At 38.7% G+C, this 16,736-nt stretch overlaps 1 protein-coding gene across 12 annotated transcripts; it reads left to right on the plus strand.

Moving 5' to 3' along the window:
- The first annotated feature begins 574 nt into the window (after window positions 1–574).
- Window positions 575–15,941, plus strand: FRRS1 (ferric chelate reductase 1). Of its 12 annotated transcripts, XM_077182177.1 has the most exons (19): window positions 575–935; window positions 1,693–1,844; window positions 2,342–2,469; window positions 2,966–3,082; window positions 4,339–4,534; window positions 4,763–4,899; window positions 5,235–5,329; window positions 5,999–6,149; window positions 6,970–7,149; window positions 8,003–8,101; window positions 8,590–8,737; window positions 9,114–9,230; window positions 10,017–10,132; window positions 10,397–10,483; window positions 11,384–11,481; window positions 11,637–11,695; window positions 12,316–12,459; window positions 13,551–13,612; window positions 13,718–15,941. In XM_077182177.1, the coding sequence occupies exons 4-19, from the start codon at window positions 3,038–3,040 to the stop codon at window positions 13,808–13,810; spliced, it is 1,827 nt and encodes a 608-aa protein (XP_077038292.1). In that variant the 5' UTR covers window positions 575–935; window positions 1,693–1,844; window positions 2,342–2,469; window positions 2,966–3,037; the 3' UTR covers window positions 13,811–15,941. The 12 variants fall into 12 exon arrangements, with proteins under 12 accessions (XP_077038292.1, XP_077038293.1, XP_077038295.1 ...); XM_077182178.1 differs by lacking the exon at window positions 1,693–1,844; XM_077182180.1 differs by lacking the exon at window positions 2,966–3,082 and having other exon boundaries at window positions 1,693–2,469.
- The last annotated feature ends 795 nt before the right edge of the window (window positions 15,942–16,736 follow it).

Raw genomic sequence — 16,736 nt, forward strand, 5'->3', positions numbered from 1 at the left:
CAAATTAATAGTACAAGGATCTCTAAAACTGCCCTGAACTACTAGTAAGCAACTGAATCACTATAGATCTCCAGTAAAGGTGTTTTTTAACACAAACACAATATTTCTATGATGTGTGAGGGCAAAATTACTGTTGGATTTCTAAGTAATTGTCTTTTTGGGTCTCTTTGTGAGCATTTGAGAACTTTGATTTAAACACTACAGATGTCAGAGAAGCCTATGTAAGCAATTGCAGTTACAGCCAGCAAAGGCCCAGTTACAGCCAGTATTTATTTGCTTTCTTGATAAGAAAGGCCTGACTTTGCAAGCCTGTAGATGAGACCACCTTTCGTTCCACGGGTAGCACAGCTAATGAGCTCTGTAAGCTTTGGCAAGGGCAATCTCTCAGTAAAACTCAAGCTGTTAACCCAGGCCGGCACCCAGACCGCCGGCGGTGGGAGGCTGAAGAGAAATGAGATGCCCTAACAGCTTCCCGGCTGGGGCGGGCGGCACCTGGGGCGGGCACACGGAGCGGTCGCGGCCCCGCCCGGACCCCGCGTGCGGCCGCCCCCGCAGGCAGAAAAGCGTCGCGGCCGCGGGGGAGGCTGGAGCTGAGGGAGCGGCTGCTTGGATCGGCTGCGTTTCTCCTCTCGTCCTTTTCCACTGCAGCGGTGCCGAAGAGCAGGGCGGGGCTCCCTGGGGCAAGGGCGTGCGGGGCTGAGGAGCTGCTGTAGCCTTTGGAGTCGTGCTTTGGTTAAACTGATGCCAGTGAGTGCTCGAAGTGGGTACTGCAAGCTTTTTGGAAAGTGTATTTGCTTAATAGAATATCTGCAGCAGGTATGAAGCAAAGTAAAATCTGGTGGCGTTTTTAGGGCACTGTGTAGATGCTGCCTTTTATGCAAGATTTCTGAATTGCTGTAGAGAACTCCTAAACCTGTATGCTTTAATGAGTCAAGGTAAGCTATGGCTTATTTTATCTCAAAGCCATGCCACCAACGTTCCTCTGGTATCCTTTTTGCTTCTTGTTGTGAGAATATTAGTTTTGTATTTTGTTTCTTTTTAACGTGCATAGGAGACGGCTCTATGGTAACTGTGACAGTAAATGTGCTCGTGCTATTCTTGAAGTTACTTGTTGGGATAACAAACTACATCTTTTTAGATGAGTCTCTCTTTGAGCTCTTCATATAAATAAAAGCTCTTCAAGGATGGGGCCATGAAGATTCTATGCAGAGCAGCTGCCCAAGTAAAATCATTAAAGCAAACGAATGAAAGGGCAAAATCCTTGACTCCTGTTCATTCTTGGTGAGATATATAGAAAAAAGAGAAGGTTACCATATTTTAAAAATTGTTTATTCTTCTTCTAAAAGAAAGTGCCTCTTTGATAGGGAGTAAATATATAATGAGTTTTAAAATCATGCTGCAAATTTATGTCAGCTAATACTTGGAGGAAGAAGGTATCAAAAGCTGGTTGTAGGTTCCCCCTGCCTGCCTGCCCTTAACTGCACCAGAAGATAATGAAGTAATTACGTAGTATGAAACTCTTTGAGGTCAGGGAAAGTGTCTGAAAAAGCAAAGGAAGCTGCAGAGTCAGTGTCTCATTATGGCTTCATGCATTTCAGCTCAACTGTGGGGAAGCTGTATAATATGCACCTGAAGGAAAGATTCTCTTATAAACCTTACTTTTTTTTGTGTGTGTACTGCTTCTTTTTTCAGACAAGCTTCCTGGATATGGTAAAGGTTAATACAGTTAGATGCAAACCAAATAGAAGGTATTACAAAGTCATATAAATTGTTTTACTACAAGTAGAAAGCCAATGGCTGTTTTACTCAGGCTTTGTCACTGCAACAGAAGGACTAGCTGTACTGTAAGTACCTACGCTCAAACTGTTACAAAAAATAATTTTGAAACACATATGCCCTTGAAATTCTCTTTCCTAGAAAGAACACAATGCTGAGGTGTGTATTTTTTGTGTGCCTGGGGGGTTTGTGTGTTTATATTTTAAAAGTAATGAATTAGTATGAATATGTTTTCTGTCCTTGCTCAATCCAGCTGTCTTGATATGACCACCTTTAACTAAGCAGAAGAGGACAACTCAAGCTCTTTTTATGAATTGAGAGGGAGGATGACTCTTGGACAGCAACACTGTCTTCTTTCCCTTTGTAGGGGTCTATTTCTAAAGGAATGTGTCATAAACCCCTTATATTAATATAGCTTATTCCCCTTCAGGTGGTTCTTTCCTTTTTTGTTGGCCCTCTTGTCTGATGGTGCTCAGGAGAAATTTCTGTCAAGGGTAGTTTTGTACCTTTGAGTTGGCAGTATGTTTTCCTTGACTGTTGTCTCATCTCTTCCTCCTCTCTGAAGTTATAGATTTCACACTAGGCAGCTAATGAATTTAAACAGCTGAAAGAAGATTAGTTCTATGAAGAGATCCTGAGTTGGAGTGTGAGCATTGTGCTCATGAGCTATTAGGCTACCAGGGCTACCTGCAGGTACTGTAGAGTTGTTTTCAGCACGGGAAGAAGTAACTTACTGCTCTCCGTTTATCCAAATCTTTTTCAGATTTTTTTTTTTTTTTAATTCTATTAATCTCTACTTAATCTTTTTCTTCTGCAGCTTTTGAGTCAGTTGAATCTGACAAGAATATGTCTTGTTTCCTTTACATCCCTACCACATCCTCTGCTACTTAAAGCAGAAGGATGCTCTTTTTCTTGTCTCTGTGATATGCAGCCTTATCTCTTCTTGTTTTGAAATTTTCTCTGGTACATATAATTGTACTAAACCTTAGTCTTTAGCTTTCTATAGGCATCTTTAACTTATGTATAAAAAATCAATTAGAAGGAAATACTTGAACTAGAAGTTAAAGATATGATCATAATGTTATCTTGAATATTTGGGAGGAGTTGAGTGTTGAGAGAGACTAGAATTTTCTAGTTCTTGAAACCTAACTGTTCAACACACTGTTACCTCTGATTTTCTTCTATTTAGTGGTGTAAAATTGCTGAGGAGCCCATATGTTGAAGTACAAACATATCATTGCCTTGAAAATTGTGGATTTCCATGTATGAGAACTTTAGAAGAGTTCATGTTGATGACTCCTGTTGTGTAAGATAATTATGTGCCTTGTCTTCATTTGGCTGCTTTTTAGGTGTCGAGAGTTCAGTCTGAAATGGCTCTGTGTGTTTCTTATCTTCATGTCCATCCATGCTGTCAGGGAACTTCATAACCTGATACATCTTATCACTTGTTGCAAAATGGGCATGGCCCTTCCAGAAGGCAGGCCTACTTGCCTGGTCCGTGTTGCACCAGAGCTGATAACTCACTTCTTGTGCCCAAGGACTGAAATAAAGTTTCTCTCTTGTTCTCCTGGCCTTTTGGATGTGGAAACACTTTCTTTTGTTCGCTAAGGTGTTCTGTAAACCACAGTACAGCTGTAAGCCCTGCATGCTACTGCAGCAGCAAAACAATTGCCACAGCTTTTATGAAAACAGTATTGTGGTGGGGCAAAACATTGTATGATGAAAGCTGAGGTTAGGGGTTCTGTTTTAGGATCCAGAGTCCTTCTATCCCTTGTCTTTCATGCATGCTGTTCCCTTGACAACAGTGTGACAAGCCAAATCCATTGTTTGACTAATTGTCTAGAGGTCCAATATCCAAAAGGAAGAGTTCAAAGAAGAAATCTTGGGCTTATCTGCAGCAAACATACATATTTCTTTATCTAAATCTTCATACCAATTTCTAATTCTTGCATGTATAAATTTTATTTCTGGCATTTGGCAACTTTAGTTTCCCTGCAGAAAGAAGAACTTGTTACTGGGGAATTATTTGTCATCTGTGAGGAAATAGACATGGGTTGTGGAAACAAAAGGCAGTCTGTAGTGGTGCAAAATTTGAAGCTATGATTAATAAAAATGGGCTTGATACTAGCTGTGTAGTTCCTCAATACTGTTGACCTTTATATATCTGTGAAGCATGTTTTAAGATCTATCTGTCCTGTGCAGATGTTTAAGGAACTTGAATTTTTTGTTTTGATAGAGAGAGAACAGGAGAGGGATTGACAAAAGACCTTTTTTTTAAAAAAAAGTGCTGTCAAAATGCATGGAGGGAAATAATCCATCCAGTACATGGAGGGATCCATCGACAGCCTGTAGATGGCCTGAAATATGGTATCTGAACATTCTAACAATGTCTGGCAGTTATCAGAAGCAGAAGTTATTCAGAAGCTGGGAGTGGTGTCTTCTCATGAATGCTTTTTTTGAACATGGTTTTGTATTCTACCATTCAACTGATTCCTAAAGACGAATGGTGACCTGTAATGTAAATATTTGTGTTTAATTGCCTGTAAATTTTATTTTATACAGATGGAGCTGCCTGGTTTTGCTGTTGCTGTTTGGATGTTTGTTTGCCTCTATGCATCTGTGGTTGGCTATCCAAATGGAAAAGTAAGAGAAGCCTGTACTAGCATGGTACCCTGTCATGGTGGCTCTCCTCATCTGTCACCTGAGCACACCATTACAGTGAATGGGACTGAATTTAAACCAGGGGACAATATAGAAGGTATTGTGTCAGTTACAGCTGAAGAGTTTAATTTATTGTTTCTTTGTATTATAGTGTGTCTTTCCTCAGTTTTCTATACTGGATTTATCTAAGCAGTTGAATCTTGTTTAGGTAATCCATTAACCATCATTCAGTACTTGTAAAATGAGTGTCTGGTAGTTATTGTTGAAATACTTCCTTCTTCCTCTGGAGTAGAGTTAAACTTCCTTATTCTTCTTCTTGCTTTAGTTCATCTGTCTGGACCAGATTTTGAAGGATTTTTCATACAAGCCCGGGATGCAGAGCACCAGGATAGCCCTGCAGTTGGATCTTTTGTGCTAGCTGACCGGAGACATTCTCAGCTGCTGACATGTGGTCGTACCAAGGTAGAGTCCAGTGCTTCACAATTATTTAGTGGGCACTGAGGGGCTTGTTCTATCTCTTCATCCTCTCGTTAAAAAGTGGAGCATTTCCTTACTAAGAGAATCTCACTATTTCTGTATAAAATGCTGCAGGGACCTCTAGCTCATTTCTGGAATTTTCTCGTCTTGAAATTTGTTAGTATGAGTAAGTTGCTGTGCTACACCTCATCTGAGCTGATCATGACTGGGGTAGTGCAGTGTAACTGCAGTGTTTGTGTAGGATTTAGCTGCAGCCTCTCCTGACTGTGTTAAGTAACAAAATGTTTATCCACTGTAATTCTCGATATGTGTGTTTTCAGAATTCAGCTGTCAGTCACACAAGTAAAGCAAAAAAGACAGACATAAAAGTTTATTGGATTGCTCCTGAAGATGCTCCAAAACATGTACAGTTTCTGTAAGTAAACTTGGTATAGGTTTATATTAATTATATTTATTAAAATGCAGAAAAGGTAAACCTGTACCATTGTCCAGCAACTGAAAAGCCCTTGGGTCCAATGACCTGAAAAGTTAACACCCCGTACTTGCTCCAGAGTCTGTGTTAATGCAGATACTTTTTTAGGAAGAGCTTGAAGGTGATTTTTTTCCTTTCCTTTCCTTTTCTTTCCTTTCCTTTTTTTTTTTCCTTCTCCCAGGGAGTGTATAAGGGGATTTGAAGATTGGTTCCTTTAGTCTTTCTAGCTACCTTCTCACTTCTCACACCTGCAATATACACTTAAGAATCTTTCTCTTTGCTGTACCTCACTAAATGATATGCATACCTTCCTGTTACACTACTAGCTTTTTCTGAACTACAGGATAGAAGCAATGTAACTGTTCTCTGAAGTTCTAATCCATGCCATAGGCATGGAAGTTTGTTATATTCTGTGCAGCATGTGGTATTTTGTTTTAAAATTGTTTTTCTAGGATTTAAGATACTTTCTTCTTCAATCCCTAAAATGGTAGAGATCTCCATAAAGATGAGGGTTTTATAATTTCTGTGAACTATAGATTATTTTCTTTTTTAAAGTAACAGCCAACTATAAATATATACTGTAATTATTCTGTGTGTGTTGTGTTTTTTAAGAGCCACAGTTGTGAAGAAATACAGGATTTTCTGGGTGAAAATTCCGGGTCCCATTGTTTCTCAGCCTGATGTGCTGTCCCCAACACCACCTTTGCATGCAACATCAAAGGCTATGTCAACTTCACACCCAGTTTCCTACATATCAAAGCCAGTAAGTAATGATAAAGCTAAATCAGGCCATCTTTAGTGCTTGTGATTAATGGAATTTAATGAGATGACATTGATACAGCCTAGTAACAGAAATGGAGAGATGGTGGATGAGTAACTTTGATATCTAAGGCTAAGAACATGACAGCTGCCTTTAGGTGAGTTGCCTGAACTTTGCAGGGTTAAATGTTCTCATGCTGCACACAGGTGAGAAGATTAACAGAAAGTTTAGAAATCAATGATCAGAAAATATTATGCATACTTCTCATGAGAGATGGGAAAAGACTTAATCTGCTCTTGACTAATAACTTCCTATTTAGCAACTGCAGGCTCAGAAGCTTTCCTTTCTGAGTTCATCTGTTTCACTGATTTTTTGCTGAGTCTTGAATGGATCGAGCAAGCTATTTGATCCAGGATAACTGTGGCTTATAATCAATGTATTTTCTCAATGTGTATCAGTGGAGTTTCTACTTTAAAAAGCAAGCATAAAGCTGTAGGTCCCTTATTTTCTTTCTCATTTACAGCTGATGCTACCTCTCTAAATATTAGACCAAAGGAAGTTTTTATTTTTCCTGAAGTTCTTGCTGACTTTTCAAAGTTATTATATTGTAATGTCTTTAAAATGAAAATTCAACTCAAATTTCGCTTGGAATTCACCATCATTTTAATTAGTAGTCCTAGGGTAATTGTAGACATGGATTAAGGGATTGTTATGGAGACACAGATGTTGTTCCTTGTATGCTTTTTTTCTACCATGGGTAAAAAGGAGGAAGAGAATGGAAACTCTCATTGCTCACAATTTGTTTGTTTGCTTAATTGTTTAGTTTAGTGCATCAGGTTGTGGAATTACGAAGTTCTGCATTAGGAACCCTACAAACTGTGATCCTGGGAGTGCTTCATGTTTTTTTCTATCCTTCCAACGAGAGGAGAGTTCAGTTTTTATTGAAATGAGTGGTCCAAGTGAAGGATATTTAGCATTTGCTTTTTCCCAGGACCAGTGGATGGTGAGTGTTTTGTTTATTTTTCCATAGTTTCTTCTGATGTTAGTAAAGTTTGAATGGAAATGCATATGGAAAATAGAAATACTGTCAGATGTCACACAAAGTGTGACTATCCCATAGTGCTAAAAAAAAAGGTTGTTTCTTATAGGTGACTATTCACTTTTAGCTCAGGACTGAATAACTGCAGTAGAATTTCCCTCTAGATATCTCTTATGGTAGAATTCAGCCTGTCTGAAATTCCTGGTTAAATCAATCTCTACCTATTCAAAAAATCTTACCTCTCTGAAACTGAGTTGTTCAGAAAACCACTTGCATTTGATCCTTGAATGTTACTCCTATACAAACAGTCTTAGAAATGTTGAAAGATACTTCTTTCTGACTTATGTTAAATTTAAGGGATGATGCTGTTGACAAATGCATAATACATAAGCTGCTTGTTGCACAAAGGAGATGCTGTTTACGTTTATCTCCCTAGTGCAGGAACCCTTGGTTCTTAACAACCCTTTTTTTTTTTACAGCTGGGCAGGAGAAAATCTTGTAACTGAAGTGGATTTTTGACATCCATCTCTGTCTTGTCTAGTCAATTTGATAAATTTTAAATAATTAAAGAAACTTCTGATAATATGGTTGTTGTTCTGGGAGGGGAGTGTGAATCATAATGTGTGTTTCTGTGTGTCATCTCTTTGACTTAATGTGGTTCCTTAGTAATAATACTGATGTGCTTGGAAAATGGGGAATAACAGCTTGATAACTACAGAAATCTCTCAGGTCTTGCTGCCTATATTAAATCAAAGACCTTTTGGAGACTGCCAGTAGTGTTTCTTATTGGACTATATTTTTCTTTTTGACTCTGCAGGGTGGTGATGATGCCTATCTGTGTGTTAATGTGGATCACCACATTCACGTGAGCACCGCCCATCTCAAGGAGCGAAGTTATCCTCTTTTGGATTCAGAGGTGTGTTTTAAAACAACTCAGACACTTTGACAGGTGTAGCTTTGAAGTAAGGTATGCTGCTGCTTTGTGCTTTTGTTTTGCACAGCAGGGGTAAATACTGAGGTGGATCCATAATTCTCTAAGGTGAAATTGGTTGGGCTCTTACTTCATAGTAAGTATTAACTTTTGAATTCTAAATTTAATTTGTAAAGCTAGTCATATGATGGGAGCTTAGAAGCTTAGCTTAGCTGCTAGAACTGCAACTGGTATGTCCTGAGTTAAATGTTGTAGGCTGTAAAAATTTGTGATAAGTTCAAACTCTAAGTTGCTATGTTGACTTACTGACTTACCTCTTGTATGCCAATTCAGAAGGGATCCCCTTTTCCTGGATAATTTACATTTTTTTTCTTTGTATATCAGTGATACTCTTGTCTTTTGCAGGGTTAGTTTTAAGCCAATTACTCAGCCAGTCTGAAAACATTGGATATTGAGTATCTCCTGTTTTGCAGAATGCCCTTGAAGATGTGTCCTGGAGGCTTGCAGATGGTCTTCTTCAATGTTCTTTCAGAAGGAGGATTCGTCTCCCTGCTTATAAAGGGAGATTTAATCTGGATGCCAGTTACTACATCTTTTTGGCAGATGGGGAAGCTAGTGAAGGTAAACTTGACTTACATATGGTTGCTTCTCTTTTAACAGCTCCAAATGAGTTAGTAACTCTTCTGTAAGATATGGTTTAGATGAGAATTGGTGTCTGAACTAAGGCTTCCAAGCTTGAGGCCTTTAATTCAATCAACTTTACTGCTTCTCTGGATCATGGGTTTCCTTGTGGAAGTTATTGCAAATTTACTCATATATGTGTTGTATTTTCTGTAGCTGGGTGAGTTTAGATGATGTCAGGTTCTTACTGTACTGTGTGTTAGCTTGTATGATTATGTGCAGTGGTCACAACAGGGCTTGAATTCATGAATGAGGGATGGGCACACCAGTGCAGTGGCTTCATTAGCAAGAAATAAATCACTTTGTCACTGCCCAGGTGGACTCATATACAAACATCGCCGTCAGCCTCTGGTCACCAATGGACTGTACAACATCACAGGCCTGCCTCAGGATATCGGAGGTTCCCGGGCCCCACGGCTCATCAAGGCTCATGGTAAGCTGCAGTTTCTGGTGTTGTCTCTCAGCTCTAGAGCTGCTGAGACTGGAGGGTTATATTGCAGGGTTCGTCCCTCATGTGTTTCTGGCATTTGTGTTGTACATTCTGTTGGCAGCAAGATCTTGTACTCTGGCAGCAGATTGAAGTTCCTGATTTTTTTGTTTCAAGAACAGTGTTGGAAGATTGTTTTGCCCAGGAAAATGAACCCACCATTGCCTTTTCCCTTAAATTTAAAACTGGGACTTGTTTGTCTCCTTTTCTCTATTTCAAGTTGTTGTAGTTGCATATTTGGTTTAGTTCTATTTGAAATGAGACATCACTGAACTGGCAGTCTAGAGCCACTGAAGTTAATGCGAATTTTTTCTCCCACACTACTGGACTTCAGTACAGGTCCATGATCGGACTGCCACTCATTCTTTGTCACACAAATTGTAGCATTGTCATCTGTCATCATCTGATGTCTGAGTTGGTGATAGAATGGTTTCTCTCACCAGTGTGTACAAAGTGTATTAGCATGCGTGAAATGTGCAGTAACCAGAGCTGCTCTGTTGTGTTGTGTGGAAAAAGTATGATGATCTTTTGCATGGATGTTCCTGGTCTCTAGCAAGATAAAGGCTATAAAGCTGTAGTCTGAACCAGGTGATATGTTTTTAATTATTGTTAAATTCTAAGCATGTGCATATAGACTAAACAATTACATAGATTTGGAAGTTGTATTTGTGTGCAGTTAAGTTACCTATCATTTACCTTGTTGGGTTGTTTGTTTGTTTTTTCTATTTTCAGGAGCGCTAATGTTTGTTGCTTGGATGACCACAGTTGGTATTGGTGTTGTTGTTGCACGATTCTTCAAACCTGTCTGGTCTCACTCATTCCTATTTGGAAAGGAGTTGTGGTTTCAGGTGGGCAAAATCCCCACCTATCTCCAGCTGTATTTTCTAGCACTATTGCGAGCAGAATTATAAACCTACTAGATCCAAGAAATAGACTAAACATGGTATAATCTTATGAAGTAGAACAATTAAAAATCAGAAGTTCACCTACTTTACTAGTAAATGTTAAGTCTAACGTGGGGATTAAGGATATCTTTTAACTGTAGGTCTCCTTAATGTCTTTTAATGATGTATTAATTGTAGATTTTCTAAAAGCAAACTCAACTTTTCTAGGTGCATCGTATGCTTATGTTGACCACAGTCATGCTTACAAGCATTTCTTTTGTGTTGCCTTTTGTATACCGAGGAGGCTGGAGCCAAGTAAGTGTGTACATTTTGTCTTGTTTGTTAACTGAAAGGTAAAGGTGGGACTAAAAGAATGAGGAAGTCCACTGTCAGCTATTATGACTATTTCTAACCAATTTTCTGTAAAAGCTGTTTTAAAGTAGGCTGATTACAAATTCTGGCAGCCCAGAAGAGGAATTTTGTCTCCTTTAAAACTACGGCTGAAAAATTTTGGTGTTTTCCTTCCTTCCTCTTTCACCTAAATAACTTTGCTCATAGTTTCTTTATGTACTACTTTGGTCTTCCTTAAAGAATATGATCTTGAGAGGGCAGTAAGGATGTGATCCTGACATTAGCATGGGAGTGAGGGTTTTTGTGAACTTAGACATAACAGTGAGTGATAAGCTTAGTCTGGAGCAGTAGCTAGATAGAGATTTTATACCTGTTGCTGTCACCTGTATTCTGTTTGATGCAAGGTTACATCAGAAGTTGGAAAACCTAGAGAGTATCTGAATTCAAGGTGCAAGAATATGGTCACAGGTGTGAGCTGGGGTAATTGAATAAAACATTTTTGGGTGAAAGAGAAGACCAGTGGTGGGATGAGCTATAGAATAGGTCTATCCTGGAGACGTAGGATTGAGGCTGGAGAGCTTGGACTGTGGTTTCTATAGTCATGTTAGTCTGCTCTTCAGCTGGTAGAATTTCTCAATGTAGCAGAAATGTGAGACAAGCCCTGAGTGGACATACCAGTGTGTCTGCTACCAAGGCAAACAATCTCCACCTGGCTGTAGGGCAGCTTATTGTGTCCTGCTGCCTCTGCCAGTGCTGCTCCATTGTAACTTACTAATACAAGAAGAAATACAATTTGCAACTTTTTGGTGTCTTTTCTCTCTGTTTATATAGATATGATTTTTAAGAAAAATGTCCTCTGTTTAGCAAGCAGGTTTTCATCCTTATCTTGGCTGTGCAGTGATGGCTTTGACCATCTTTCAACCACTTATGGCAGGTTTCAGACCATCTCGTCATGCACCAAGGTACAGCTGACTCATTAAATTACAGCCACAAGAATTAAATGTGACTGTTTCTTTAAATGGAAAGCTTTTACAGTTTGAAAGTAAAAGATGTTCTTTGATTTCTGACTCCTTCCCCCAGTGGTGGAATCAATAAAATGTGTTTCATTGTTTTGTAGGAGGCAACTGTTTAACTGGTTTCACTGGAGTACTGGTACAACAGCTAGAATATTAGCTGGTGAGTAGAAGTAACTCCCATTTAACTGATTTAAAGAAGCTTTGCCTTTTGCTGGGCAGTTGTTCATTTAAAACATCTATGTACATCCAGTCCAGGCATGTCTGAAGGTCCTTTTTCTTGGCCATCTTTTTTGTGAGTTTTAAGGGGCCATTGGATACAACTGAGAGAAAAAGTGACTTTAAAACCAAAGGAATTACTGACAAATCTGAAATTCCTCTGTAATGAGGACCTGTCCTTATCTTCATAATTTATTTTTGCCTTGGAAGATGTGAGAATAGTGTTCTTACAGTAGCATAGTTCAATGTTATTGAATGCAAGACAGGAATTTCACTTACAGATCCAGAAGCTGGGTTTAATTCTAGTAATAGAGGCAAGCTTCCACAGCAACCTTAAGCACTAATATTGTGACTGGTGACTACCAAAAAAGCCCAAAACAACCCCCTATCCCTCCAAAAAAAAAATTCCTCAACAACCTTCAGCTGTGTGAACTCCTTTAACGTTGTTCCTCAAGCAGTTTTAGGTAATTCATGGGAAATCTATTTAAAAAGCACTGATAGAATTTTTAAAGCACACTGGCACCTCATTCTTATTGGGTTTTTTATCTTGTTTTTACTGAATAGTTGTGACTATGTTCTTGGGAATGGATCTGCCAGCACTTGACCTGCCAGACCCATGGGACACCTATGCCATGATGGGCTTTGTAGCTTGGCATATTGGTACTGATGTTCTTCTGGAAATACACAGCTACTGTCTTGTTCGTAAAGGTACACACCAGCAAACTCCTGCTGTCTCCTTGCTTGCTGAGAATGAAACCAGTGTGGGTTGAATTTCAGGGGGTGTTCTTTGGCCTCTAACTTGGAAGCTGAAAGGGAGTAACTCTTTAGTAGTGTCGTATCTTCTGTAGACAAATGAATATGGAAGAAAACCAGTTTTTAAGACAAGGGTTCTAGAAGAGTGGGTTTTGTGCCATTTTAAATAGTAGCTTCTCATTTCTCAAACCACAGTTCATAGGGGGCCAAAGTGTGCAGACTGAAATACATAAATATTTTCTGAGACTCTATTACTTTTTGCCATAATTTTGATCCCAGGTGGGTATATTAAGTCCAGATTAATTAATGCAGATTTAATCTTCATTTAAATGTTGAAAAATAGCTGTTATTGCAGGAGCAAGCTTGAATACTTGCCATATTCATTGACCGGGGAAGGAATATGAAATCCTGACTCCAATATGTCTAGGGAAGAGATGGGTAGTAATTAATTAGAAATTGTTATATTCACTGGCTGGTGTCACAGAGAGGAGCTGACTGCACATGTGAGTGACCTGGGTCTAAGGCTGAGATGAGACAGCTGCAGAACTGAAGAAGTTTGATTAATTAAGAGTCTGTTTAAGGTGGCATGTGGGGACAGAGTGATTATAAAAGATGTGAATTTAAATTTAACTGCAGTAATTACTTCCTAGAAGTAGGGAAATTAACCTGAAATGTTTGCTCAATGAGTGTTCTCATGTTGGCTAATGAAAATATTTCTTATGAAATCCAGTTATCTTAAAATATAAAAGGAAGATGTGTTAGTTTAAAACTCAGTGTTTTGATTATCCAGTCTAGCGAAAGACAAAATGTTTTTTTGACTTCATTGTTCAGAATTTGTTTTGTATGTCAGCACCAGTATAATTTTTCATTTGTACTGTGAGTGTGATAGTAACAGGCCCTGAAATGTCAAATGAAACTCCCAAGTCCTTTTCAGATTTGATGCTGTGTAAGACTTAGTCACAGGATTGAGACTTCTGCAGTGCAAAAATGAAACCCCCCTTCCTCTTAAGGGCAGACTTGACATCTGTTTTTCTTCCCATGAACAGTTGAAGTGATAGAGGATGACAGAGTACAGATACTGCAGTCACTCACATGTGCAGAAGCAGAGGTGAGTCACAATTTGCTAACTAACTACTGTGAAATGGGATGATTCTTTGTTTAAACCAATAAAAAGACTGACTGTCCAATGACTTTTCTTCCCCTTTTCTTGCAGGGTCGTCTGTTTAAACAGATTGTGTTAACCATCTATGTCTGTGGAAATATAGTATTCCTTGTTGCCTTCCTGATAGCAATCAACCAAGTATGAAATAAGTATTTGAGAATTTTGTGACAAAATACTGTGCAATTGAAAAATCTGCAAGTTTTTACTACAACTTTTTTCTCAACATGGTCCTGAAGATGTAATTGAAGAAGAATAGCATGTGTATGTCATGCTCAGTGTTAGGGAGATGGGAATTCAAATCCAGAGAGAAATCCTGCAGTCCTACAAAAGCTGTCTTCTGATGGGACTTTTAATGGGAACCTTTGCCTGAGTAAGGAATGAAATCTCTATTTTTTTTAAACACACTAGTTAACTTGATTGAAGCTTATAGGTGAAAAGAAGACTGAGAAGATGTGCCAAAAGTGTTATTTGAGTAGTCATTTCCCTAAACCTTTTGTGAATATTCTTGGGGGAAGTGGTAAGATATGACTGGTCTGGATTAATCTGTCCCCTTTACTGTGTTCTAATATGGGATGTGGCAGCTTCTTGCTCTTGACAGTTTTGTGCATAAAGAAACCCCCAACCAAACCTCAAAACTTAGTGAAAGATTGTCACAAATGCAGGTTGATGAATGAACTAAATAGATAAAAGTAAAATGCAAAAAGCACTGCTCTAAGAGAACTTCAGTACTTAGTAAAACCACCATTTGCCTTGCTCAAAATACTGCTCTGTCTTCTAAATCATTTATGCTAACTGATGCTTTAATGGAAGTGAAAATACTTTCTCTGGAATATTGCAGTTGTATATGTGCTATTGAGAAAAACATAAATTGGGAGCTAGATTGACTTCAGGAAAAGTAGCTTCTGTTAATGTTAAGTGAGAGTCTTTTGAGCTGGCATATCTAGAAGACAGAACTATAATAATTCTGTAACAACTCTATTCTGAAAGAATATTGGAGGGCAATTTTTTAGTCAACAAAAGGTTTCTCCAAATATATGAACTAGGTACAGAGACTAAAAAGGTTCTATATTGTTTCACATTTTTGGTTCATGGTTTGCCTAAGTATGGAAGGATACTCTTGAAATGACATTTGGAAATGAAACCTTAATATGCTTTGCAGTTGTATTTTGTGGCTCTGAACAGCTTGCTCCCATACATCTTCATTTTTCTTATTGAAAAGTATTGTAGCAATTCAAGGTATGTTTTTCAGGTAGGCAGACTAAGATAGCTGGGAATTAACATGTTGGGAGAATTGGATAGGAGAGTGAGTAGTGAGGCCTGACTTAGTATAGACTTTTACAGCAACATCTCTACAAGTGTGGGCAGCTCTAAAACACGTGTAGGCGTGGGTCAGGTGGTGGTTCTGTGCAGTTACCAAAGCTGTCTGGTTCTGTCTCTTCCTCCACCTTCCCAAGTCCATAGTGCAGCCTGTTGCATGGGCAGGTAATAGTCAGGAAGCTGAATGTTTGTTTGTAGTCAGTGATGTTTTTGGCTGCTCAGATATCTGATTTATCCATAAGGGCATTTATGGAGCTGGGATTAATCCCTTTGTCAGCAGCAGCTGACTGTCAGTGAGTCCGAGTTGAATCATCTTCCTTAGGAAAGTCACATGCAGCCTGGGAAAGGGGGACTACAAAGAAATGAGTCACAACCCAAGCTGAAGGACAAGGAGCATGGGGCCAACTGGGTGGGTGTGAGGTTTTTTTAGAGAACTCTAATCTCAAAAAGCCTGGGAATCTCAGGCTCATCTACTGCTAAAGTTTTGTGGGACTCTTTCATCTACTGTGAATTTATAGAAGAAAAGTCACTCAACCTAGGCATGATTGTCAGTTTTTTAAGTTAAGGTTAATGCCAAATTCTTTCTATAATAGCTGTACTGAGGGTTGTTTCATTTACGTGTGACAATGAACATGGGTTTTAAAACATGAATGTAAATATCTCAATAAAAGTTCTTGTCCCTTTTAGTAATGTGAAAATACTGTCAAAAGGAAACTAGAAGAAGCTTGCCTAGGAGCAAAATGGATTGTCAGTTTTTTGTAGATGTTGTTTTATAAATTACAGCAATGTAAATCCTTCCTGGAGAAACTATTATTGAAATTGAATGTTAAAATAGTTTCACTTTTTAAAGCAGTTTCTTTTCCTCAAGAACAAAAAAAGTTTCCTTGTTCCACATCTAATTCAACTTTTAAATTGACGAAATTGTCAGTTGTTCTGGATAAATTTTTTCTTCCCACTGCTTGCGGTGTTGTCTAATTTCTTATGGGAACCCTTATGTACAATATTGTAACTTAATTGATTGAAAGACTTGCTTATTTTACATCATTTCTACCCTTTTCCTGCATAACTAGTAAGAAGTAATATGTCATTGTATTCCAATATCTTCCAAAGTTTTTTTTTGTACTTCTTTGAAAAAAATCTGCAGAAGGGTTTGATATTGGCAGGAAAATAGATGACAGATTGAAATTTGTGAATAGTCTCACAAGTAGTTTACTGTCTTGGTTACTAGGTGCAGCCTCCAAATACTCGTCACCTGCTCTTGGCTTAGCTACAAATCATGTGCTTTGCCTGTGCTTTGAACAAAAATTACTTGCTGCAAATGTAATGGAGTTCACAGCTACTTTGTTTTGCTTTAAGTAGTTTTTAGTTAGTTGACATTTCAGGCTGCAGCACGAAGCAGGGAAGGTGTATTTCATTTCTCCTTCTTACACGGAGTGCTGCGCTGTTTTCTGTTTTGTCAGAAATCCCAAGATGGGGAGACGTTCAGTTCGTGTAATAATGGCCGTGTGTTTCCTTTACCCAGGGAAGGCAGAGGAGAGCTTGCCTGCTTTGTGTTCCATCAGTGCCTAACAAACGCTACGTGGCGCCCTTGTTCAAAAAACAGCACTTCTGCTTTGCTTGCTTGCTGTAACCTGTCCGTGAGAGGTTGACGTGGAAAGGTTTTCCAAAATAGGGTGTTCCTAAATTAACTAATTGGAAAAATTTTCAAAAACTCAGTCTTTAAATTCAAACCATCTCATACAGATAGCCATCA

The sequence above is a fragment of the Agelaius phoeniceus genome, chromosome 8 (genome assembly GCF_051311805.1).
Source record: "Agelaius phoeniceus isolate bAgePho1 chromosome 8, bAgePho1.hap1, whole genome shotgun sequence".
NCBI classification, from domain to species: Eukaryota; Metazoa; Chordata; class Aves; order Passeriformes; family Icteridae; genus Agelaius; species Agelaius phoeniceus.